The 27,371-nt window shown below is 31.9% G+C and overlaps 1 protein-coding gene across 2 annotated transcripts; it reads left to right on the top strand.

Annotated features, from left to right (window-relative positions):
- Positions 1-98: 98 nt before the first annotated feature.
- On the top strand, positions 99-24,251 carry LOC142333692 (centromere protein S-like). Of its 2 annotated transcripts, XR_012758658.1 has the most exons (5): positions 99-508; positions 9,050-9,219; positions 14,548-14,614; positions 18,027-18,156; positions 23,894-24,029. XR_012758658.1 is itself a non-coding variant. In XM_075381118.1 (4 exons), the coding sequence occupies exons 1-4, from the start codon at positions 473-475 to the stop codon at positions 24,023-24,025; spliced, it is 405 nt and encodes a 134-aa protein (XP_075237233.1). In that variant the 5' UTR covers positions 103-472; the 3' UTR covers positions 24,026-24,251. The 2 variants fall into 2 exon arrangements, 1 of the variants encoding a protein (XP_075237233.1); XM_075381118.1 differs by lacking the exon at positions 18,027-18,156 and having other exon boundaries at positions 103-508; positions 23,894-24,251.
- Positions 24,252-27,371: the final 3,120 nt, after the last annotated feature.

The following is a 27,371-nucleotide window of genomic DNA, read 5'->3' as shown; positions in this document are numbered from 1 at the left end:
CAGCTTTAAATTTACTTCAGCTGGGTCAGATAGTAATAATACAGTTTATTACTACTCATTTCTGATAAATCGTCGAAGTTTTAACAACTTAATTTTAGAATAATTCGTTTCTGTTTTATCGGTTAATGGTGAAACTGTGTATCGGTATCATTCGATATATCGAATCTGGAAGAATCACTTTTCATGCGTTATAAAAGTTTGAAATGTCCACCAACTACTGTTCTTCGTTCGTTCAATGGCAATGTTCAAGGCTTAACATGTTAACAACCTACGTGTGATGTGTTTTAGAAGAATCTTATTCGTATTTCGTAATAATTATCTAATAATTCACTATTACATTAATAATCAAATTATAAACTGTTCATGATATTACTGATAGTTTTAATAAGCATTTTAAAACGGTTACGTTGGTCGAATTGTTTGAACTACAGTTGTTTATGAATTTCTGTGTATTCGCAATTTAATTGGTTTTATGATGAATAATCCATCTTTATTAACGGTTGATGAGGTTTGTTTTCTTATATAAATTTTAAGATTAGTTATAGTTATGATTTAGTTAAAGTTTTTGATTGTAAAATTATTTATTTGAAATTCATTTAATTATTGTTAACTGCAGATGATCCCATGTAATGGTGAATGGGGCATCACGTTTATACAAAATCACGGATTATCACTAGTTGTAAAGAAGAATGCCCCATAAATTAAAGAAATGAATAATGTATTTACGTATAAATATATTCGTATTTACCTATATTAGAAATGAGGTTGCATTGAATATAATTAGTATTTTTCAGGAAAGTCAAACGTTAAGTTATTAGTATAAGATCATTGTTTGGCATCCATAAGTATGCATTGTGTTGAGGGGTATTTAAACAGTTAAAAATTTTAACTTAAATGTAAGTTTGTATTTATGAATGTGCAATCTTCGACCGAAATGTTAGGTAAAGTGCATACAATGAAAATAAAAGCTTATGTTGAGACTGCATTACTATCAAACCAGAAAATATTTTTTGGTACTTTCATTTTAAACGGAGACCACTTGCTTTCAGAAGGAAGAATAATGTTTTTAAAAAAACTCGTACATTTGGTTAGATTATATTTATTTATCTCACCGGATTGGTGTAGTGGTGAATGCGTCTTCCCAGATCAGTTGATTTGGAGGTCGAGAGTTGCAGCGTTCGAAGTCCTAGTAAAGGCAACTGCCTTTAATAGAACTTTACTATAAAAGTAACTACTTTTATACGGATTTGAATGCTAGATTGAGGTTACTGGTGTTCTTTGGTGGTTGGGTTTCAATTAATCACACACCTCAGGAATGGTCAAAATGAGACTGTGCAAGACTACACTTCATTTACACTCATACATATCCTCATTCATCCCCTGAAGTAATACCTGATTAGATGTACAATTATTATTGTATAATATTTAGAATTTTTACATTCTTCTTTTTCGTAAGATTGTTTTCATTGTTGATTGTACTATTATTGTTAACTCACTTAAAATTTGCGCTATATGCCCAGTTTCTGTGTAAGTTAACTATCTTTTCTGTCTCATTCATCCCCTGAAGTAATACCTGAATGGTAATTTCCAGAAGCTGAACAGGAAAAACAAAGAGATTATATTTATTTATTATATAACAAAAACATATATATACACAGTATAGGCCTTTATTTATATCCTCAACCTAACAGTCAGCATGCTGTGTTAGAATGGCTTTCGTTTAATCAGAAAGTACCCATATTTTATACCCATCCCATAGGACAGCAGTAATAATTGTTCATTTATTTATGCACATTTAATTTATTTTGGTTTTCATGTTTTATTAGTTATAATTCATTATTATGTCAGTAATAATAATTCAATAATACGAATTCTAATTTAGTCTAAAAATCTTAACTAGTGCTTGAATGTATATTGTATCCGTAGTTATGCAAAATTAAATGTACAATTATTATTGTACAATATTTAGAATTTTTAAATTCTTTTTCTTTGTAAGATTGTTTTCATTGTTGATTGTACTATTATTGTTAATTCTTACTTAAAATTTGCATTATATGCCCAGTTACTGTGTAAGTCAACTATCTTTTTTATCTTCATCGGAGCAGTGATTCCCACTACCACTGTCTAAATGTATGTTAAATTTATCTGCTATATGGTCGATTAGTGGTTCTATCCCTTTATTCACAGTTTCAGCTTTTTTTACATGTTTGGAATATTGTTTCCAATCATCCTTATTCATTTCATTCATTTTTCCTCTGCTAATTTTTAAATATCCGACATTAAAAATGTGAGTTATTACCAATGTATCTTATCGTACCATCGACCATACCATCTCAATCTGATATAAATCGGGGTGTTAAGGTGGAAATCACAGAACCTGATGGCTGTTTTTTTTTTAATAGTTCATCAAAATGGTACTTTATTTTTGAATCTCTGTGTGATTTAATTTCGTTATACAATTGTGTTTTTTTTTTAATGTCATATTGTTCTTTTATAACTAATTAATCATGTTACTTTTACTATCATTCAAATTTGGAGGCCTCGCTAGAAGTGAACTATGGTATGGTGCTTTATCGATAACAATCACTGACCGGGGAGAAAAAGTCAGGAATTAATTTTTCAGATTCCTTCTTCATGAAATTTTTGTTTGTGCTGATAGTCACCACTTTTTGAACTCGTTTTCAAAGTTAACATTGTGTTTGGAATGAACCCCATTTCTCCTTCAGCACGGATTGTGGTTAATCGATCATCTTTATTCCCGGTTTTTGCTTCCCTTTATTTTGCCACTTTTACAACAACCAAAGAATTTTCTTTTTTTCAATCAGTCACCTTTATTAAATGTTCTATTCTCTTCCACTGGATGTCTTTTTTATCAATCAAACGTTTCCTACTGTCAGTTTTAAATCACTTAAAAACCCTAACTTCAGGATAACTGCTAGTGTAGTTCTAGAACCTTTAAATTGAATACTGGTTTGAAGTTCTTCAAGTAATTTATTTAATGTAGGCGGTTTGTTATGTTTTGCATGAAAGTCGTTAACTATAATTCTTACAATGCCTTGATTAAAAATGTCTAATCCACTAACTGATTTTGAACATTGTCTATACTTTTTTGGAATGTGACTGAGCAGCACAACTGTGATTTAGATTTAAGAAGATCCTGCTCTTCTTTTCAGAGTTTTTGAACTTGTGATCTTGAATTCTCAACTGTAGCAGCAGTTCTTTCTTCACATTTTCGAATGTTTGTCATCTGATTTTCCTAATTTTATAGCTTCTTTCTTCATTAAATTGTATATATTATAAACTATTTCACGAGCTTACTTACTGTGAAGCTTTTATTTATAACTATGTTTTTAAATTTTGCTATTGCAAAAAAAAATAAAAACAAATAGAAAAAAAAATGAATTCATTAATACACACAAAAAATTAACTAACACGCCACACATTATAGAAAGAAACAACTATACCATTTGTACTGGTACACACCAAGAATTACGTTAGTATTGAATATTAATGAGCAATATGAAAAAAAAATAATATAGCTCTATGAATACGTATAAAATGACTAAGCTGTTAATAAATCATTATAATTTATAGGCATACTATTGAATGATTTTTATTACTATAAACACCTTTGTATACCTTTATTTGTGGTCATTCATTTTATGACTTGCTTAATGCATGGAGAATAGTAATAATCTATTAATACAAGTATAAATTATTCATTAGTATTTATAAGTACGTCAAATATATTTAAAGAAATTCTTTTCTGAAATTAAACAAAATAACAAATCTTAATTGGGGAAAGAATGTTTTGCTGAGTAATTGGTTTCTGAATGAGCCTAAAATTATGAGAAAAAAGTAATGTTAGGATAACAGGAATTTTTAAGCCAACATCAAGGTCGCAAACAAATTATCAAGAACTGTCCATGTTTGTAATCCTGTTACCCGTAAACTAAGGGTAACTGCACCTTGGATCTTGTTTATCCTTTAGTTGGTATGTGTGGGGTTACCCGAGGCAGACTCACAGCGACTGTGCCTTCTCCAAGCAAGCTTTTATTTTCATCGTATGCACTATACTTATTTTTAAAAAATAGCGACATCAATTTCTACCATAGAACTGTCTTATGTAACTCAGTACAATACTTTGGATTGTGAAAAAGAGTATTAAATTGTTTCCATTGCAATTTTTAATAAACTACTGAACTGTTTAAAAATCTTACCATCAATTCATTAGAGATACAATTAATAGATGTTCTTTTAAAGAAATGTAAAAGAAAAAAATTGTTAAACGTGGCAAATTTCTTTCCATGAATTTTTAAATAATCATGTTAGAAAATTTAAAAAAGCTGAATTTTATGCTCCCTGTTCAACTTTTACATAAATATGTTCTCAAATAGTTTGAATAATGCCTTCGTAATTGTTAATTATTTTTTATATTTAGTATCTTTGCATTATATCATGTGTATGTATTTTAAATAATGAATATGGACTCATGTCTATTCTTTACTTTGTAATTGTGTGTTCTGTGATGCTGTACTAATCAAGGTTTTACCGTGGTTTCCCTTGATTAATCCAGGTAAATTTTGGGAATTTTTTTTAGTATCTGCAAAATAACATATCTACATATTACTGATGCGATCTGGATACATTTGAAATTATTAGTATAAGAACAAAAGTATTACGAGAGAATTGTTAGTTATTAAAATTCTCACTTTGGTACAAATAATGCAAAACAAATCTGTTGAGGTTTAGGAAAGCCACCAAAAACATTGAGTGCTGTTTCCAGTATGGAGGATATTTTCAGCACTTAATTTAATTATTAGTAAGTTAGTTTTATTATAATGGCTTGTATTTGTTATTTTTCTAAAATATTTAATATTTTTGTTTCGTAATGTTGAAAATTTTGTTTTGTCTAATACTAATTAAAATCTATCATATTTTCATACGTTATGCTTATGCTTTTAATAAATCTCTTAACTTTTATGTTTGTATTTAGTTTCTGTAGACTTTATATTCATATACCATTTTATTCAGAAATTAATTCTCTACAAGTATATTACAAAAGTAAAAGTAAAGTAGAAAATGTAAAAGTTTTAAAAGTTTTACATTTTTATTATCTACTTACCAAAATTATTTTATGCAAATTATAAAATAATTTGTTTTTCGACTCCAATCTTTTGTGTTTTACCCCAAATTTCTTGAAAGCTATTAAAAATACAGTTCTGGGACCTATTTTTATTTTTTTCAGTTTTTCTGGTCAGATTTCACATACTAAATTTATCCTTTAATGTGGGTCCCAAGTATTACATTTTGGCATAATTTTACCAAAGGTGTAGAAATCAAGGCGAACTCTTTCATCTGCTGACAGTTGCTAACAAAGGGTTTTCAAACCTATATTTATATGAACTTTCTTCTTTATTTTTACCAGTAGAACACGTCCTGAAAGTTTATTACATTGTTCATGAATAACAATGTATAAAATTTGAGGTCTGTTAAAAAAAATAGTAGATTGACGTCATAAAACAAAATGTGCTTTACTTGTCTGGGTCCACTTCAAAGTACTCTCCTCCCTGACGCACACACTTATCCGAACACTGTTTTCACTTTTGGAAACAGTCCTGGAACGCTTCTTTTGTGATGTTCTTCAGTTCCTTCGTCGCATTTGCCTCAATCTCGGGAATCGTCTCAAATCTTCTTCCTTTCAAAGGTCTTTTGAGTTTGGGGAACAAGAAGTCACAAAGAGTGAGGTCAGGTGAATCGGGTGGGTGGGGAAGAACAATGATCGAGTGTTTGGCCAAAAACTCAGGAGTTCTGAGGGCTGGCGCGTTGTGATGAAAAAATCAGTCACTACTCTAACACATTTCTGGCCTTTTCCGCCAGATAGTGTCCCGCAGACGTTTGGCAACTTCAGTGTAGTAATTCTGGTTCACTGTGGAGCCTTGGGGGAGGTACATGTGGTGGACTACACCCTGAGCATAAAAAAAAAACTGTCAACATCACCTTCACATCGGAACGAACTAGCAAGCTTTTTTTGGTCTGGGAGATGTTTCACTCACCCACTGGGACAATTGAACCTTTGTTTCGATATCATAATCATATACCCAAGATTCATCACCTGTTATGATCTTCGACAAGAACTTTTCATTTTCTTCTGAACGTTCAAGCAATTCTTGAACGCGATGGGCTTTTTGGTCGCCCATCATCAGGCGTGGAACAAATTTTGCAGCAGTGCGGTGCATCTTTAACTTTTCTGTCAAAATCTCATAACATGATCCAGCTGATATCCCACACTCTTCAGCAAGCTCTCTGATCGTCAGACATCGATTTGCCCGAACCAGGGTGTTGATTTTGTCTACGTGTGAGTCGTCAGTTGATGTGGAAGGACATCCAGGATGCTCATCGTCTTCAGTCGACTGACAACCATCTTTAAAATGCCCATGCCACTTAAAACATGTCGCACACTTCAAAGTAACGTCACCATAAGCCATCTTGAGCATATCAAATGTTTCACTCGCAGATTTTCCGAGTTTAACACAAAATTTCACAGCAACTCTTTACTCGTTTAAGTCCCTCATTCTAAAATCTGCCAAATGAAAAAAAAACACTTCACAAACAACCGCATAGCTAAGCAACCAATAATGATATTTGCGATCAAAAAACTGGGTTGAAATTAGCTGATCTGTATGAAAATGGCGACGCCAAGCGGATTTGACTGGAACCAACTGGATTCGAGTGATTCAAATGGTCTACTTATTTCTTGAACAGACCTCTTATAATCAATGATTACTTACAAAATTTATTTTTGGAAAACATATTAATCATTTAAAGAATAAAATTTTCTGAAAATTTTGTTGGGAAGCTATAAAAATATGAAAGTTTCATATTATAATATTAGATCTAAATAAATAAATAAATAAAAGTAATGTTACAAACAACCAAAACAATTTAAATATTCTACAAATAAGTCATATGAACCCACCAGCTTGGTCTAGTGGTGAACTCATCACAAATCAGCTGATTTCGAAGTTGAGAGTTCTAAGGTTCGTATCCTGTTAAAAGCAGTTACTTTTATATGGATTTGAATACTAGATTGTGGATACTGGTGTTCTTTGACAGTTAAGTTTCAATTAACCACATATCTCAGGAGTGGTCGACCTGAGACTGTACAAGATTACATTTCATTTACAATCATACATATTATCCTCATTCATCCTCGGAAGTAATACCTTATGGTGGTTTCGGAGGCTAAACAGAAAAAGAGAGAAGTAAGTCATATGACTAAGCTTGGACAGATATGTTTATATTTATTTTAATAATCTATGTTTTGACATGATTTATGTTTTATGCTGCAAGAACGTGGTACATTCATTACATTATCACCATACACAGGAACCGACTACCTTGTAGTGGTTTATTTCTCCATTCATTGCGACCTTGAGATGGTGGTGAGGATTTGGAAGTCTCAGAGGGCGGTAGATGCTGTATCAGGCGACAATTTTTTTGTAGATCACTTCATTGGGATCTTAATAGGTTTCTGCGTAGTTGCTGCAGTGGGTGTTTTATTTGGTGGTGTACTAACTGAAGTGGTTTTCAGTCAACCATTGTTGATCTTTTTATCCCTTCTTCTTGCAGTATTCAACTGTGCAATAGCAGAAGTGACTGACTGCCTCATCTGACAAAGCCTGGACCACTTTGGTCAGTTTTTTTCGATGCACATTTGTTCTCTTTTTGGACATTGTTAGAGAAAGCCTGGAAAAAACTAACCTCTGGTGTTTCGGGATTTCTTATGTTAGGGATTTTCTCTATTCCTGACAAGCCACAGCAAAGGACACATTCTGTTCAGCAAAAATTCTTAATATAGCCTGTATAATATTATCCTTGATATAGTCTGAAGATCTTGCTGAGTGTGAACCCTTACAATTAATACTTGCATCATCTTCAGTACGTGCGCTATTCTCATGTTCCATAAAGCTGCAATGCGCACAAACTAGCTCCTTTGTGCAACTAGTTTTTTGTGACCAAAACCCTGATGCTGAAAGCAGCGTTTCTGGTTTGGTGTTTATGGTCGCATATGGACAGAGAGGTAGCCAATTCTTATTGTCTCGGGAGTAGCTGGAGCAGAAATTATTAGAATAAGTGAGGATATTGGCACATCCTCACATGATCCTCTGTACACAAGTGACACAGACTGTGGTGACAGCTCTTCTAAGATCTCTGATAATTCAATATCAGCCAATTTACAGCAAAAGATTGCTTTCTCCCTTGCTGGAATTAGGCAATGTGGTTCCACTATTACTTCATCCTTTCCTATGTATCTAAGGGCCAAGAGCTTCAACTCTGTTCATCATTACTTACTTCGATTAACAGTATTCTTAGTTTTTTAGTAGTCTTTGGAGAGCCACAAACTGCTACGACCCACTTTTTTGCCCAAGGATTTACCCTCTTTCTTACACTGCACTACAAGGAAACAGATATTAGGTAACTTTATACTCTCTGATACAGCTCTTGTTTCACTCAATACATCTTTGGCTTGATTGAAGTCATTTTAAACTCCCGGACTTTTTTCAAGCCAACCAACAACTACTGAAGGATTATTAATTGGGTACTTACATGGTTCCTACAAGTACTAGTGATATAAGGACCGCTCCACTAGTGTGCTCATGCTGAAGCTAGGGCTGCATACAACTGGGTTCACCCTGGTGCCCAGAGGACATTGTTTGAGACTCACTACGTAGAGCTATCTACTCATCGGCACTATAGTTTCCACCTTGGGTTTTGGTTGCATTTTGTAAGGTGTTACAGTACCACCGAGTGTAAATGTAAGATGTGTTGTAGGCTTGTAAGGATATATGTTGTAATTTGTGTAGTGTTCTTGGTGTGGTATAAAAGGTTTAGCGGTGGAAATTGATAGAAATATAATCTGCCTTTATATAAAGAACCTTTTTTTGCTTGATATGGATTTTGTTATATTAAAACTCTGTTCTTTGATTGTGGTTTTGTTTTATGTCTTTTGTTAATTATTTCTTCTTTACAATATAATTTGTTACAGAAATTAAAAGCATCATTTTATTACTCCGTATCAAAGATATCTAAATCAGTTGGGAATAACAATACTGTCATCGGACCATTTAATATTGATAAAGATGCTATAGAATTAATTGCTGAATTGCTATATAAAAAACTGGAATTGTATAGTGAAGACTTAGAAGCATTTGCCAAGTAAGTTTATTTATTATCACAGATTTTTCTATCACTACTTTGTTGAGTTGTCCTAAATCATGTACGAAATTACAAATTAAGTTGTTTCTGTGCACAAGAGGTAGCTGTTAAAAGTTCATAGAATCCGCACAATTAGTCGATCAGGAAATGTTTTGTTGGATTTTTTAAGTTGGAAACATTCATTGTCATAGGGTGCTTGTATTTTTGTTTTCTTCTGAACAAACAGCTCTGTGACTGTATAATGTGAATGTCAAATTACCTCACAGTTAAAAATTTCCACCACTTAACTGGTTACAAATATAAAATTTTACTTAAAAAAATTGTTGTGTGATACATTTATGTTACCTTTAAAAGTATTTTTATTGCGATGAAGAACAAAACATAATAAATGAAACATTTTGGCACTCATGTACAGTAATGTGTGAGATGTGATTAAAAAATAACGAGAATCTATTAAACAGAATTTACTTATTCTTCTATATTTATATTATCCCCTTCAGAGTAGCATCCCAGAGAAGCCACACTTATGTCAACGTTTCTTCCAATCCTCAAAACATCTATGGGAAGAATTTTTGTTGTAGCCTTAAGATCATTTAATTTCATCTCTTTATTTCTTATTTATTTCTTTAGATCATTTCTTTATTTCATCTGTCGTTGTTTTAATGTTCTATTAATCAATGGGAACAAGAAAAAGTCACATGGTGCCGGTGTCTGGAGAATGTGAATGCTGTGGCTTCAGTGTGATGTTATTTTTGCCTAAATCACGAAATTAATAGCAAAGTTTGAGTTGGAACGTTATCATAGTAAAAATTGAAGAATGGTTTGCCACATTTGTGACCGTTTTTTTTGGATCACTTTGCATAAACTGCATAACTGTTAAGAAATGCTGTTTTTTGTCCATATAAATGTTATAAGAATTCCTAATGAATGAGACCTTTGTAATAAAAAATATTGTAAGAAGAACTTTGACACTGAACTTTGTGTGCTTTTTTGAGTTGTTGGTTTTTCAATCTTTCAGTGGGATGTTTGGAACTGTATCAGTATGATAACCGTACAACCACATTTTGTCACCTGTTATGACACATGTAATATTGGGTCACTAGCAATTTCAGGTAAGAATTGTTTTGTGATGGTAATTTTATTTTATTTTCAGGGTTTCATACCCTGAATTTCAGTCAAAATAGTTTCAACACGAGCTGTAACAAATTCCCACCTCTTCAAAAACTTCTCTAAAAGTGGTTCAATAATTATGAGTAACAGTGTCCTTTATTCTTGTGGTATTTTCCTTAGCTGACATGCTAGGATGTTCAATCCTGTTTATGGCCTTCTTCAAACCCTCTTGTACCACTTATAGGCCGGCCGTTGATGTTAACAAAACTTTATCGCCAAAAATTTTCTAATAAATTCACTGCACTTAATCATATCTTTAATGCAAATCTTTTGTTTTGTCATTTTCAAATAAATTGCTACTCATGATACATATGATAAATTTCATGAACTTCTGTTGAAAATTTAACATTTTTAGAACAAATTTTGCTGCTACTCATCATTTCATTCCCAAAATGTCAGTCAAAATTGTTTCAATAAGCCATAAGAGATTCCTTCTTCTTCAGCAGCTTATCTAATATTAATTCAACGTTAATCAGTCACGTCTTTCATTTTATTATCATCAGTTGTGTTAGGACATCCTAAAAGTTGTGTTAGGATAACGAAGACATTTTGTGTCTTCGTTATCATTATGGCCTTGAAACCATTTGTAGTGCTTATTAATGCCCGGTATTGACGCTGAGCGAAAAGCCTTCTCTGGTGTTATTCCATTTTTAATTGAAGATTTAATATAATTCCTTTGTTTCATTATTTTCAAACAAAATAAATCGGCAGTTATAATAAAATATGCCCTAATTACTTGGGCGTCAGATTTGAACTACACATCTAATATGACTGAATATATTTGTATGGATTATATGCAGTGCTTCTGTCATGTGGAAAAAGACCAACTCAGTCATCTCAATTCCCTCCCGAGGGGAGAAGATCCCGCCTCGTAGCGTGTCAGGTTGCTACACCACCCCCTCTGTTCCTTGCCAGCAATGGCTTTAATGGAGGACATCTTCTTGCCCTCAAACTGATCACATTCCACAGTGTTCAGCCTGGCCACGTGAGATGCCCCGAGGGACACCTACATCAGCAAATTCACCCCGAGAGATGGTATTTAGTTTATGCCTTCTGAAAAAGACATCTGACATCTAAAGCTATCAGAGGAAGTGGTCCTCTGCCGGTTACGGTTAGGACATACGAGGATCACACACGAATACCTAATGTCAGGTGAAGCCCCACTCCTATACACACGATGCAACTGCCGTATGACTGTGCACCACATTCTCGTGGACTGCATATGTTATGCGGCGTTGCGTTGTGAGTTTAATCTACCTAGAAACGTCCGTGATATCTTGTACAATAATAACGGAATTTTGGACTGGATGTTTCTCTTTTTGCATAGTACCAGGTTACTGCAAAAAGTTTAATATTATCATATATATTTTTCTGTTAGAAGAGTTTTTTAATAATTTTAACCTAACTTTCAATTTTGATTTTTTTGGTTCTGTATATTTAATTTTCCTATCCGAGTAGGGGGACCTTTTGCACAACCCATCGGAATTAGGTAAGTTTTATATAGTTTCTTTATTCAATTATTTTAACTTTTATATTTTAACGACTTCGTCTGTGGTATTAGTTTTGAGTTTTATTTTGCTTTCTTGGCTTGTTTTAATAAATTTTTGTTATATGATTAATATTACATTTACACCTTATAAACTTTATTAGTTTGGAGTTATTTTACCCTTTTATTAATAAAATTACAGGCGATGATAACGCCCAGCTGTTTTTCGTCCACAAACAAAAAAAAAACCTAAAGCTACCACGTTGCCCTCAGGAACTAAGCTAAAAGCCTACTCATGGAAGATCAAAGACCCCGCGCCTGTCACCATTAAGCCCTAAACTATACCCTAGTGCGTAGATGCATCATGTATGCCACGACAGCATATCAATCTGCAAAATTCAGTCACTGCAACGAATATCATTAATTTAAGCGATTGGAGTGCAGCCAGCATAAACTAAGTCCCAGAGGACCTCAGGTCTGGTCCGTCAGGAGCTGACTATAACCACTAGTCTCCCACTACAGCTCCACTTTTGAGGACCGCTCAGAATAGCACTAGGTTGATCGCAACCAACATTTACTTGTTACCCCCTTAATAAGTGTGCACTTCAATTCGACCAATTGCCATGCTAAAGTTAGTAAATTGTGCTCGGGGAGTAAATTCCACGGGCACAACTTCCATTGAAACTAAATCAAAATCTAACCGAGGCCGGTGCCAAAGCGCCTACCTCTGGCCAGTTGAACTGCCTCGGCGGTGCTCTAGCCATCCAAGAAACCTACAGGACAAGGTCCCGCAAATGCCAATACAGGTTAGAGAAGCACAGGCTAGTCAGTTAAGACTGGGACTAAGAACCTAAAGGCTGGATCCACTCATGTCCGATGCGGAATTCACTTTGCAAGCAGAGCCTTACCACCAGAAACCCACGGTCGAGAAATAAAATTGCCAAAGAAGCGATTTGGCATCGCAGAAACAATACATACAGCCTTCCACATCAGAAATGAGATGGATCATATTAACACAAAACAAATACACGACCTGGCAGATCACCCAACTGACAATGGACGGTGTTGAAAATCAACTCCGAGACCCACACCAACTCAGTCAGTAAAACATATGGTAAAGAATTAAAACATTTCTTTATTTTTTGAGCTCACTTTGACAAAAACATTCAGTGTGTTCAAAGAGCTAGCCAAAAATCTGTTGAGGAAATGGCCTCAGCAGCTGAAATATCTGAAGGTATTTTCCATAATGATCTAAAAGAACATATATTTATGAACACATTCTTTTAAAAATGTTGCCAGCATGTCAATCCATAAACATCTAATAGTTTTTTACACGGTTCAGTGTGACATTTCTGGAACGACCATTCTTTCTAAATTTTGGTGTATTTGATAGAAGTGAATAGCAGGTTAAGCAAGTAATGTAAAATGATTTAAATGAATTTTACAAAGTTTTTATTAAATAAACTCATTATAGGAACCTTTAGAAACTGCCTTTTATTTGTCATAATTAATGCATTACAACATTAAATGTAAGGGATAATTATAAAGTAACACATATTTTAAATCTACTGTTATTGTTCAGCCATTTTGGTTAAGAGATAATACAATTTTTCTTGCATCGCATAACGCTTCTGACTAGCCTCCCTGTGTGATTTCTGTCCTTATTAACGATATATTAAAATTAGTGCAAATTATTTATTTTGAAAGGCAGATTTAGTATTCAAGCGTTCAACGAAGATTGTAAGTCTCCAATCCATTTTCTCCTATGTCTTTTGTTTTAAATCATAGTAATGGGAAACACTGACTTGATCTCACTATCCTCTGACTTTTACTTATTTGTAAAGATAAAGGACATCTTGGATGAATGATTTTTGATAATGAAGATATGAAAGAAATGTCAAAACATTCTTATAGGAATTGCATTAAAGTTTCTACAGAGAGAAATTCAATAAATTTGTTTACCACTGGAAAAGACTCGATCTCATTTGATTTTGTTGAAAAAACTTAGGTATAATTTTTTTCAATAATCTTTTGTATAACATAAACATTGATTGAAAATGGTGTTACTCTTTGTATCTTTCTTGTAAAATAAAGCAGGAATTTTTAGTTGTAAAAGTCACTTTAAAAATATTGCTCTTTGTGACATTCAGTCTGAGAAAATGGTAGCCAGACAATGAAAGTTTTAGTTTATTTGTGTGTGTGTCTGTAATTACATGCAGAGTGAGTTTATTTCATTACAAAATGTACCCACTCGAATTTTAGTGGTTGGAACAAAAAAAGAATAGGATGATTTATTTGTCTAGGAGTAATTTGGAAAGAATCAGAGAAGTGAACTTTTGACTCAAAAGGATGAAAATCCTAAAAACCATCGATCATTTATCTTATTCTTTATAATGATTTAATAGTTAAATTAGTAATAAATCCTTTCTTCAGTATTACTTCAAAACAACTTTTGGTCGGTCTAAGTATAAAATATGTGCAAAAATGAAAAATTTACAATATATAATATTAAGTTACAATAGTACACTTATGTATGACGAGAGAGATATTTAACTATTTGAATATATAATTTTGCCAGGGTCTAAGAAATTATCTGTTATTTATTATGAGGTGTATTTAATGAAAATTTTTACTGTAAATATGAACTGTTTAATTTTTCCTGTTCCTTTCAGAAACCGTAAACAGTCGACAGTCAATGTAGAAGATGTAAAATTGTTAGCTCGAAGGAATCCGCAATTGGTAATTCATTTTTCAGTATTCTTTCTATTTTGAAATAAATGTGGCTGTTTGACTTAAATTAATACTAATATTTATAATCTTTAATACAAGGGATGGCTAAAATGTAATATACCAGTCGCTCTTAATTTGCAAATAAAAAGAGATAGTTAAATGAAACAAATACGATATAAAAGAGTAATTTATTTGTTACAAAATCTTATATTTGTTTTTCCACATAGTCACAGTTTACAGCTAAACATTTCTCCCAAATTGATGAACCAGTTTTTTCTTTCCATCAATGAAGAATGCTGGCGGTCTTTTCTTGATCCATGATATCACGACTTCCATTAGTTCATCATCTGTGATGAAATGAACACCCTTAATAACCGTTTTTAGCTACAAAAAAAAGTGAAAATAGCAGGGTTCCAAATATGTGGCGAGTATGGAAAGTGTGGAATAGATTCAAATTTCTCGAAGGTTGTATGCAGTGTGTGTGGGTGAACATTATTATGTTACAGAATGTTTGGCTCATTGTGTTGTTACTGAGATCTTTTTGTATCGTACAGAATTTACAATTGACTTAACTTTAGGTGGTCAGTCAAGTTCATGTGTTTGGAATCCCGGAAAACTGTCAGGATAATTTTTTTTGGAGAGGATTATGTTTTGATTTTTCTTGATTGCAGTGAACCGTAGTACCGGTATTCCATACTCTGCTGTTTTTTATCACTGTAAATGGTTTTCAGACAACGATGAATGACTAGTGTTCATTTTTACTGCTGTTAAAAATTTAGTCGCATGTTTTAGAAGCATTCGCATCTGCATCTGAGTCGAGCAGGTGTACTCGACTCCATAAAAATGGCGACTTGCAGAAAATGAGAACGAGTGTTGGAATGAAACTACAAGATCGTTGCACCTGTGATTTGTGTGACTTTGGTTCTACTGTTATGTTGCAGTGTTCACTACTTTTAGCCTCCCCTTGTATTATATTACCTGCAATTAAACTGGAAATAGTTTATGTAGTATCACCTACATCTACTTAGTTGGTAACTAGTAGTTCTGTGAATGGTAGCACTCATTCATTTCTTAATGAATTTTAACAATTTGAGTTGTAGAATACTATGAAATTAAATTAATATAGTATAAATTAAAAGAAAGTATGAACAAAACAGAATTATTTATTGTATTTGATTCTGGAAGATTTAAACAATGGTAAATAGAACTATTATTCTTTCTAGCTGACTCAATGTAGTTTGTGAAACAGCTACAGCCGCTAAAGGTGTTGTCTGAAATTTTTCATTAATGTTCCTCGCTATCAGTATAGATTAAGAAAGGATTAGTTGTCTCGCACATATGCAAGCAAACATGATTTGAAATACAGTAGTATTCTTAGGGAGAACCCACCGGGTTGGTCTAGTGGTGAATGTGTCTTCCCAAATCACCTGATTTGGAAGTTGAGAGTTCCAGCTTTCAAATCCTAGTAAAATCAGTCATTTTTATATGGATTTCAATACTAGATTGTGGATACTGGTGTGTTCTTTGGTGGTTAGGTTTCAATTAACTACATATCTCAAGAATGGTTGAACTCAGACTGTACAAGACTACACTTCATTTGCACTCATACATATCATCCTCTGAAGTAATACCTAAAAGGCTGAAATAATTCCCAAAGGCTAAACAGGAAAAGGAAGAAAGTATTCTTGGGGAGGGTTTTGATAACTACAGCTAAGTTTTATATAGTCTACACACTGCTAGTAAAATTTACAAATGTTTGTTCTGCAACAATGTATTACAGTGCTGTATTTTAAATATGAAAATATGGGTACTTATTTTCTATAATGTTCTGCTAGATTTGTCACATGACATAATGTAAGTCATATAATACAGTGCATCATGTGTACTCATACAAGATCTGTTCAGAAAGTAACTGAACATTTTTATTACCTACCAATAGAGATATTTAGTGACGTGTGGTTGGCAGCATTGTGTTTCGCATAACCTCTGCTGTAACCACATGCTCTTAGATTGTTTATATCTCATTTAGCTTTTGTGTTGTTATTTGAGTCCATCATGTTTAAGTGTAGTAGTGATCTTTGTAATGTGTGATTTTTTTTACGATTGAATTATTGTCTCGATGTCTTAGCTGTAAACCCAGCTTTCATCTCCTGTTACGATACTCTGCATGAATGTTTCATTATCATCAGATTGTTCAAGAAGTTGCAGAACATACTTTCACTTGACGTTGTTTCTGCTGATCGGTCATCAAATGAGGAACAAACTTTGCTGCAACTCGATGCACGTTCAGTTTTTCAATCAGAATGTCGTGGGGTGATCCAATCGAGATGCTAATTTCTTCTGCAAGTTCTCTGACTGTCAATCTGTGATTTGCACGCACCAAATCATTGATTTTCTGAAAGCGGGTGTCATCAGTTGGAAGTCAAAGGCCTTCCTGGTTAAGGGTCATCTTCAGTCGACTGACGACTACTTTTAAATCGCGAAAGCCATTCATAACATTGCGTACAATGCAGAACATCATCTTCGTAAGCTTATTTCAAAAGTTGAAACGCTTCTATGAAAGTTTTCCCTGATTTCATACAAAATTTTACGTTGTATTGTTTGTTCTGAAAATCACACATTACAAAAATTGTTACAGACACGTTGCGCATTCAAACAACAATAACATGAAAACTAAGTGAGATATCAACAATTCAAGAACATGCGGTTACAGAGGAGGTTATGTGGAACACAATGCTGCCAACCTCATGTCACTAAATATCACCATTGGCATGTAATTAAAAATGTTTGGTTATTTTTTGGACAGACCTCATACAGATGGATTTTATCAAATATGCCAAGTCATTTTTTTTTTGTCTATAGATAAATTAGAGTATATTAAAAATAAATTATATATTACGGTTTGGATTTAACTGATGACAATTCCTTGCTAAGTTTTTCATACTAGCATAATCATCTTTGTAACAACATCTGTTAGTTAGTGAATGGATTTTTCAGTTTTAATGATTTGTTAATTGGTTTTGTAAAGCATGGTAATTATGTTATTAAAGATCCATCTAAATGTCAATACTTTTCTAATTTTAATACTATTGTAATTTGATGATATAAAAGAAATTATGTTGGTTAAAAAGGTTGTACATTTTGTTACGCGCAATTAATATATGGAAAAAACTGGAAATACAGGTTTCCTCCTGGCTATTCTCATAGTAAATTGGCTGTAATAATGCATAAGTGTTTGGTAACAAAAAATAGTTTACTGCAATGAGAACGCATAACATTAACAATGGATACTTTATTCCCACTAGATAAAAAGCACTAATTTCTAATCCAGGGTAAAACATTTATTCGCTTCTTAATAAATGTATGTATAATGATTTTTCATGAAAATTTTTAGTTTAAAAACAGTCGATATCTTATCTAGGAATCAAGGTAAGGTGGAGGGAGATGAAGTTACTGTTACCAAGCCACTACTATAACAGACAGAACCCTTGATCCTTATATTCGTCATCAAAAAGCTATTTCCATTCAGTCTTTCAGTGGCTACAAGTTAGGTAATTTTCATGTTTCACTCTTACTATAAATAACATTTATCTATGAGATAACATTTATTTATTCTATTCCTGTACAGCATCGTGCTTAATCAGTTCATTATTAATTACTTAGTAAGTTTTTGAAGTTATTTTTTACCTGTTTTCTCCTACGACACCTTATTTATGAAAAAACATTGCAAAAATGCCTGCATATATGGTGAAAGTATCTCTTTGACCGTTGACTGTTGATATTCAGTTTCCTTGGAATTGATGCTTAAGATGTTGTTAACACAGTAAAGTTATTTTTGGCACTAAACTTTTCTCACTCGGTTATAATAAAAAATTCTGTTTTATTTTTTAAACTTCACTTTATTAATGGGAATTTGAGTGTAAAGCTCAATTTGTGAAATTTATTACCAAATGAATGAGCTCTTTCTGTTCATAGAACTATTTCTAAAAAAATGTTATTTAAATGAAATCCTTTATCTTATAACATCTTACAGTGTAAAATTTAGTATACATGATTGGTTGCCATTTTGAAACAGAAAATTGGATGAAAAATTGTTTCTTATGTGTAGTTCAATCTAATATTGAGGAACTTAAGTACTAAATTTCATTAAATCTTGAAAGCGTGTTTGGCCATAACCGTATAATGTAATACATAAGCAGATGATATGCCTAAAGGTTACTTTCTTTCTTTTTCTGTTTAGCCTTCAGAACCACCGTAAGGTATTACTTCAGAGGATGAGTGAATATGATGTGTATGGATGTAAATAAAATGCAATCTTGTACAGTCTCAGATTGACCATTCCTGAGATGTGTGGTTAATTGAAACCCAACCACCAAAGAACACCGGTATCCACAATCTAGTATTCAAATCTGTTTAAAAGTAACTGCCTTTACTAGGATTTGAACATTGGAACTCTTGTCTTCGAAATAAGCTGATTTCTGAAAGATGCGTTCACCACTAGACCAACCTGGTGGGCTGGTATCCACGATCTACTATCCCTAAAGGTTACTCGATCAAAAATAAAATCTGCCCCCTCTATTCTGATATTAATTCAGACGTTTTATTCATTTTTAATTAAACATGTTAGATATAATTCGTAATTAATACTTAAAACAAAATAATGAACCTCAAAATATGCCTTAGGCTGTCGATCCTTTGTATTATGTAATAAATATTATATGACAAAGTTTGAGGACTAAAATACAGGATGTTCATGAAAAATTGAAAGAATTTTAGGACACTTGTCCTAAAATTCTTTCAGTTTTTCTATAAATGAAAATAAAGTTGTTCTAAATTTCAGTTGTTCTATAAATGAAAATAAAGAAAAGAAAAGATTTCCCAAATCTTAAATAAAGAAAGGATAAAGATAAAGAAAAGATTTCTTAAATAAAGAAAAGATTTCTCAGGGTAAAAGTCATACTGAAATTTTTGGAATTCATTAAATTAAGAGTTGGTAATTTTGATAGTTTAATTAACAAAGCGGTTATATATCAAGATGTAATAAAAAAATATGTTTTTGTACCAATTGTTTTTTGTTAATTTTGTAAAAAATTGTAAGAATTACATTTCTGATACTGGTTTTATTAAATTGTTCAAATCAAACGCCAAACAAAACTATCAAAATTTCAGATAGGCTTCTTTTTACCCTTGAAGCAAAAACCAGGGTAAAGGGTAAACCTTTTTGCAAATTATTACTTAAAAATAAATTGTTTGGGACCGTTTTATAAGAAATCTCTCCTTTATTTTCATTGTAGAATATATCTTGAAATTTTTTCAGCTGTTCATCACACCATATTAGTAACTCAGAAATGTATTCAGGTATTTGTAAATGTTACTTATATTTAATTTGTGCAGTTAATGTTTTATTGATTGATTTCCTTGTAAAAATTAGCAGCTATTTTAGGTAAGCTATTCCTGAAGTATACGAGGACCACCTTTAAGTTTTTACAAAAACAATGAAAGAAAAAATATTTTTTGGCATGTATAATTTTATTGTTTCTCAAAATATTTGCCTTTAAATTTTATACACTTTTGCATATGCTTGAACCAGTTACATTGGTCAATGTAAAATTTGGAACTGAAAAGGGAGTAGATGTTCTATTTAGTATTTTATATGCTGAATCATCTGAATATGTATTCTGAAACAACTCATCACTTAAAATTCTTAAGTTACAACCCCTTAAATTTATTTGTTCCTTAATTCATTAAGTATATTTGCTTATTAACATCTGATTTATATTGTGATGCCTGTTGTTGACCTATATTTGATACATAACAGTTGAATAATGTCATTTCATGTCAAGCCAGACATGTTATAGACATGTCAGTGAGTCAAATAATGAGTATTTCAATGTAATGAAATTTTTTTCAGTATGAGTTCAGTTCTGTAATGACTTGCTGTGTGTTTTACTTGCGGTTTATCATACACATGAAAGTCAGCAAAAGTTGCTATTAAATCTGCTGAAAACTGCCTACAAACATTATTTTGACTGTCCCTTGGGAGACCCCAAGATAAATCCTGGGCTCCACATGTAGCATGCATCAAGTGCTACGTTAAACTAACCCGGTGGTTAAAAGGGGAAAAAAATGCATTTGCCTCCTTTTCCTAGGTTCACGTCTTAAAGAATGGAATTTATTAAACAAGGATACTACAATTTCAGTATTCAGAAGTCGAAATGAAAATTTACTGAAATACTTCAGAAGGATGGTTTAATTTGTTCCTGTCGTAATGTTAAGGGGCTAATATCTAAACTGGACATTGAATATGTTACTCATAATTGGCGTTTATTTATAGTCTCATCAAAAAGAACTTAAAGGCAGTGTCCTCAAGTGCAGGCTTGCATAACTCAAATAAGTTTTCTTCTATACTGGTAGAACATACCATATGAAAGAAATAAAATTATGAAAAAAGTATATAAAAAATTTTAAAAGCTATTAAGTTTGATGAACACTCATGGTGAATAATGTTAACCTGAAAGCGACAGGGCTTCTTCTTGGTCTCCATAATGGCTTTACAAAGTATATGTTCTTGCGTTTGTGGGATGCTTGGACTACTGATAAACACTATGCAGTTAAAGACTAGCCAAAAAGAAATCGGTTTACCCCCGTAAGGAAAATGTTATCAATATATACTTGTCGAAGCAGATCGTATTATTTTACCACCTTTAAACATAAAACTGTGCCTGATAAAAATTTTTGTAAAAGCATTAGATAAAGATGGAAACGACTTTAAATATCTAGCTGAGTTTTTTCACAATTAAGTGAAGCTAAATTAAAAGAGGAAAAATTGATCGGTTCACAAATAAGGAAATTAATTTGTGAAAATATATTTGACAGTAAATTGAATCCTTAACAACTAGCAGCATGGAAGTCATTCAAAGATGTCGTTACTGGTTTTCTTGGAAACAAAAGCGCTGAACACCATGATTTGGCTTATAAATGATCTCTCTTAGTTAACTACAAAAATTTCAGCTGCGGATGTCATTGAAAATTCATTCATTTTATACATTCTCATTTGGACTTTTTCCCTTTAAACTTGGGTGACATCAGCAGTGAACAAGGAGAAAGGTTCCACCAAAATATAGTGCAGATGGAACAACATTATCAAGGCAGAGGGGAGGAGGATGAATCTATGATGAATGACTACTGCTGGATGATAAACAGGGAAGACTTCACTGAATACAAAAGGAAGATAAAAAAAAAGTAAGACAACTGTAAATGTCTGCAAAATAAAGATAGGAATTTTAATTATAATTACTATTATTGTTTCTGTATTATATTATTTAAGAAGTTTCTCAATATTTTAAAAGGTCACAACTAAAAATCTGAGGGTGATGAAGAAAAATTGATTATCATTTTAAGATCTAGCATAAAAAATACATTTCATTTACAAAAAGTTTTGTCTCCCGTTACGATAGTGTATTTTGCATTTCCTCAGTTAAATTTTTTTAGCATTTCCTTAACACCTATTGACAGAGTCTTATTTTGAGCTTTGGTCAAATTAAGTAGAATCAATCAGGAACAGATATTTTTAACAGCTAAATGTTCATGAAAAATTGAATTTACTGTAGTTTTTAAAATGCCTAGGACGTCTCATGGTAAGTCCTCATGCAATAACATGCAAATCTCATGGTCAGTTCTCATGATTAGTCGCATGCCGTTCCTCTTCAATCATGTTGTGTACAACATTGTTGTTTTTTTGGTGCAAAAAACGATTTTGGTTGACGTTCATGAAACACATTGCTGATGGAAGCTTGACCACAACAAAATTCTGCAAAGCTATTGTAAATTGTTTTTTCTGATGATGATTCATTACCAAAAGTTAAACGAGCTATTTGAGGCATTGTGTTGAGTTTGGCCCTTACTAAAAAAGTAAAAAATCATCCAACAAAAACCTTGACGTGAAATTTTCAATTTTTTTATAAAAGTCTTTTTTTAAATTGTTACTGTAAACAAACTACTTGGTCGATTTCTGAGTTGCCACTGTTATAACAAAAAAAAGAAAATTATAATAATAGTAATAACATATCTCAGTAGCGCCATCTAGTGGTCGTTTGTAAAAACTTAAAAGGTGACCTCCGTATACAAGAAAACTGTGAAATAGATTTCTGACTAAAGACGTTATTCGGGTTATTTACAAAATCTGTAGCTTGTTTCAAATTTTATTATTCATCATATTGTTTTAAATCGATCTGTCAAATCACTAGATTGTACACTCTTGCCTTTTTTGTACTTTTTCTGAAGGTATGATATTTTCCGAACTTATAAAGATTTGAGTCACACTGTATTTATTTTATTACCAGTGTAATATAATAAAGGTATGAAATTTTTATTAGTCTTTTCAGTTCTTATTACACAGTTGATGTATTTAAGAGGACTCAATGTCGCCAAATTATTTTTTTGGATTACAGATTGCTGTAGCTGCAAAGAATTTATTTTTATATCTTGCTAAATTTTGATTTATACATTATAAAAATATGACAATCAGTTTTCAAGATATTTATCCTAAAACTCCGTACAAATAATCGTGTAGGAAGCCATTAATTTGATTTTTTGTATATCAAGGTAGGAAACAGTCTATAAAATGCTCTAGCAGAGTCACTATTTCCATGAAAAAGCACAGTTGGATGTATATGAATCAATATCTTAGGTTGTACAAAAATAATACGTACAAAAAAAATAAGATCAGTTGGATTTAAAATTTTGAATGCTCCATTTTGGGGCCTCATGGCAAAGTCTTGAATGGCCTAAAACCAGCTGGGCCCAGGGTACAATCATCTTGCAAATTTTATAAAATTCAGATGTGATACTCTAACAGATTTTTATTCTTATTAATATACTAGTAGATTACATGTGATTTTTGACAGGCATAACATTAGATTTATAAATTTTAATTTATGATATACATATTTGATTTAAGTAAAAAATTTTGTATTTTTTTATATATTCACATGAATTTTTAACATTATTTTTCTAAAATATTAAACACATAATGTGTGTTTTTCATACGCTTAAGGTTTGTTAAGCACTCCTGATAATGGTTTTTAAAACTTCTGCCTGTCATGTCTGTAATTTTTTACAGCTTTGTTTTTCTCATTTTATTTCATGAAAGTTTATTATAAATACTTATGTTGGATTTATTTTTATTAATTAATTTAATATTTTTATTATCTGATGTGCGCTATTTCAAAACCGGTTAAATATCTAAAAAAAAATTATATATAGTTATAGATTTTTTTTTTGTTGCAGAAGGAACACCTTTCAACATTTATTGTTAAAAATTTATCAGATAAAAATGAGAAAAAGGAAAAAATGAAGATTAATAAAAAAACTTCCGATAAAAAAAAGGATCCAAAAATTGAAGTGATTGAGGTAGATTAGTCTGAAATTTAAGTATTTTATACAGTTATATGAACATTTTAAAGTATGTAAGGTAATATTGAACAGTGTGCATAATTTAATGTAAAATATTTTTAAGATTTTTGTGTTTAACAATTTTTTTTACGAGTATTTTAACTATATGAATTATCTTGTATTATTTGAAGTTATAAATTAAATTCTGTTGCCTTCTTTTTTCACTAATATTAATATAAATATGTTTTAATTTTGAGTGTGTAGTAAATTGGCTAGTTTGATGCTATTTTCCATTCCTGTCTATTCAGTGCTAATCTTTTAAACATGTTATATTTTTTACATTCTTAATTGCCTGTTTCATATATACTGGTCTTTGTCTACAATTTTTACCTAGTACAGATCTTATACTATCAAATTAATTACACCGGATGGCTGTAGATCTTTTCATATTGTATTTTATCAACATGCCTAATTTTCAATATTCTCATGTAATTTTACATTTTAAAGACTTTTAAAAGGAAATGATTATGAAAGGAAAAATTCTTTTCATTTTATTTTTCCTGTTACCCATGTTTAATACTTTAAAGCATTGCAGTTCATGTAAATATTTAGAAACATTTAATTTTAATTCTTAGATCTGTATTTAATTATAGCTGACTTCCTTTTACATGAAAGTTGTCTTTACTCTTGACAATATACTTTTTAATCTTCTACCTTATTTTGTATATTCACAATAATTTTACTTAATAACAGAATTTTTGCATTTCTAGTATGTGATGTTTCTGTATATTTTAATGTGAAGTATATCCAAACAGTAATTTACGTTTCTAAACATTGCCACTGTGCAGTGTATTCATGATCATGGATATCGAGTCATCTAATATGTTAGAAAGGGATTGATGGCATTCTTATTGGTTTGTAGAGACTATGATTCTAAGTGTTTGTTTACGATTTTTGATATAATCAAGATACTGTGTGTGAACTTCTGTCTAAGATACGTTTCTTGAATACACTGGTTGAAATTCACTGTCAGATGCAATATTTATGTAGAAAATGCAAAAATGAGTATTTTCATGGTATCTGGATGGTGTGATTATTTAATGAAGGGTGTGATAATGTACATGATGAACAGTGACCATCTGATTAATTATGATTTACTATTTGATATTGAGGACAGGATTAAAGAGAACCTGAGGTTTTTTTTTGTGATTCTACAAAACATTTCTTTTCATTTTCCAGAAATTTTATATTTGCTTTCACACAAAATTGTGTCTTGAGAAATTGAAATGTAAGAAATTGTGTGTATGCCGGGTGCCTAAACTGATTATAAAAAATAACTAAATGACATGTTTGGGCCACAGGAGTTTTTGACTTGTTACAGAGACTAAAGCAATGACTTTTTGTCTATAATCTGTTCCTGTGTACAAGCTTCCTTTATTGGCTGGGAGCTCCACAATATAAAAAAATTGGCCCGAGTGTAAATAATATACAACATTTTTTGTGACAGTTTGGTGGTGTTAGCCCAGAAACTTGCTCGTCACGGGTTAGTTTAATGACACTGGTCATACAGAACATTAAAGCGGCACTTAGAAGATATCTTCATAGATCTTTGCAGACTAAGGCCGGAAGATAACATTTCACAAGGTTCAGCTCACACTGCAGTAATGAGAATGCTGAAATGTTTTCTGTATCGAATGCAAATTATCCATGAGCTAACTAATACTGATAATGCTTAAAGGGTTCACTACTTCATTAGAAGCAACATTGACATTTTAGATGAAGTGTTTTTTACTGATAAAGTGTGGTTTCACCTTGGTAGGTATGTTAATAGTCAGAATTACTGGACCTGTGGTACTGAAAATCTGCACGTTTTCTTTGAATTTCCGCTACACCCACAAAAAATAGGGGTGTGGTGTGCAGTTTCAAGGCAACTAATAATAAGATCTTTGTTTTTTTAAAAAAACTGTTGATGCTGCTGTCTACCAAGAAATTATCCAAAAGTTCATATCCTTACTGCAAGAGGATGAGTGTGACTGCTAGTTTCACAGGACAGTTGCCACTTGCCATGTAGGTTGCTCTAGTATGGAGATGCTACAGGATTTTTTTCAGTTGAATCATTTCTAAAGGTTTATGGCCACCAAGATCCCCTGATTTGACTAGTCCAAACTTCTTTCTATGGGGTTACTTAAAAGAAATTGTTTATAGAATAATCCACTGCAGGAATTCCCTGCAGGAATTAGGCAAACATTACAATGCCATCCGACAAATAAGAGTAGCCAGAAACACGGTTCTGTCTTGTTGACAAGTACATACATAGATGGGGATGGACATCATCATTTTCAACATCTTCTGTAAGTTATTATGTATTTGCAATACACTATTATTTTTAGACTATAAGAAGTAATGGGGCCTCTTTTAAGTTTAACACCTTGTGTGCATGTGTGTGTGTGTATATCAGATTTATATGGAAAGCAGTTGGCATATTCTTAGATAATTGTTATATTCTAAGAATTCTTTATTATTATTTTCTTCTATTCAAAACAGGTGTGCTAATCTGGTTGCCAAATTACTTTTTGGCATTTTTTGATGTAAGTGATAATTCAAAAGGATAAGTGATATAGAATTTTCAATCGTATCTTAATATCATCTTCATTGCCCTTAAGGATGTTTGAAACCTTCAAATAGCCTTTTATTTTCTGAAAAATTTCAGTTGGTGAGTGGAAGCTACCAACTTATTTTCAGGTAAACATCAGTATAAAATTAGAAAGTGTTATTTATTAATGTATGTGGAAGTTAATTTTACAGTTGTTCATTTATATTTAAGCAAGCAAATTTTACTTTAATTTCTTCCTGTTATTTATTTATTTTCTATCTCTACTAAGAATCTTGTTATGCGTAACACAATTTTCTGTACAATTAAGATTAATTAGCAAATGGACAAAATGTGACCAACAATTTTATACCGGCAGTCAGTATAGGTTAATATGTAGTGGTGTTCATCTAGAAGGTTTGTGGTTTGAATTTCTCCGTCGGGCTTGAGAATTTTCATACTCTGTAAAATTTATCTATCGTAAAGTAACTGTAATTGTGTGGTGAACCTGTTGCTTTGAAAGTAAGTAAATATTTTCGTTATATATAATTATCTGTAAGATTTTGGGAAATTTTATTATCATAAATATGATATGCTAATGTCTTTAATTGTTATGAGTGTTATTTGCTTATTCTTATTACCTCATCTGCTGAGATTAATTCATTTCTTCAATGATATTAATATTTACAACTTGTTTCCTTCTTATTTTGATCGCTACACTTTTACTTTCCAAGCTATAGCTCTATTTCTGCTAGAACAGCATAGATATAAATGGTAAGTGTA

Source organism: Lycorma delicatula, chromosome 13 (assembly GCF_047948215.1).
Source record: "Lycorma delicatula isolate Av1 chromosome 13, ASM4794821v1, whole genome shotgun sequence".
Lineage (NCBI taxonomy): Eukaryota > Metazoa > Arthropoda > Insecta > Hemiptera > Fulgoridae > Lycorma > Lycorma delicatula.
Note: the sequence above shows the minus strand (reverse complement) of the source record. Positions and strands in the feature narration are given on the sequence as shown.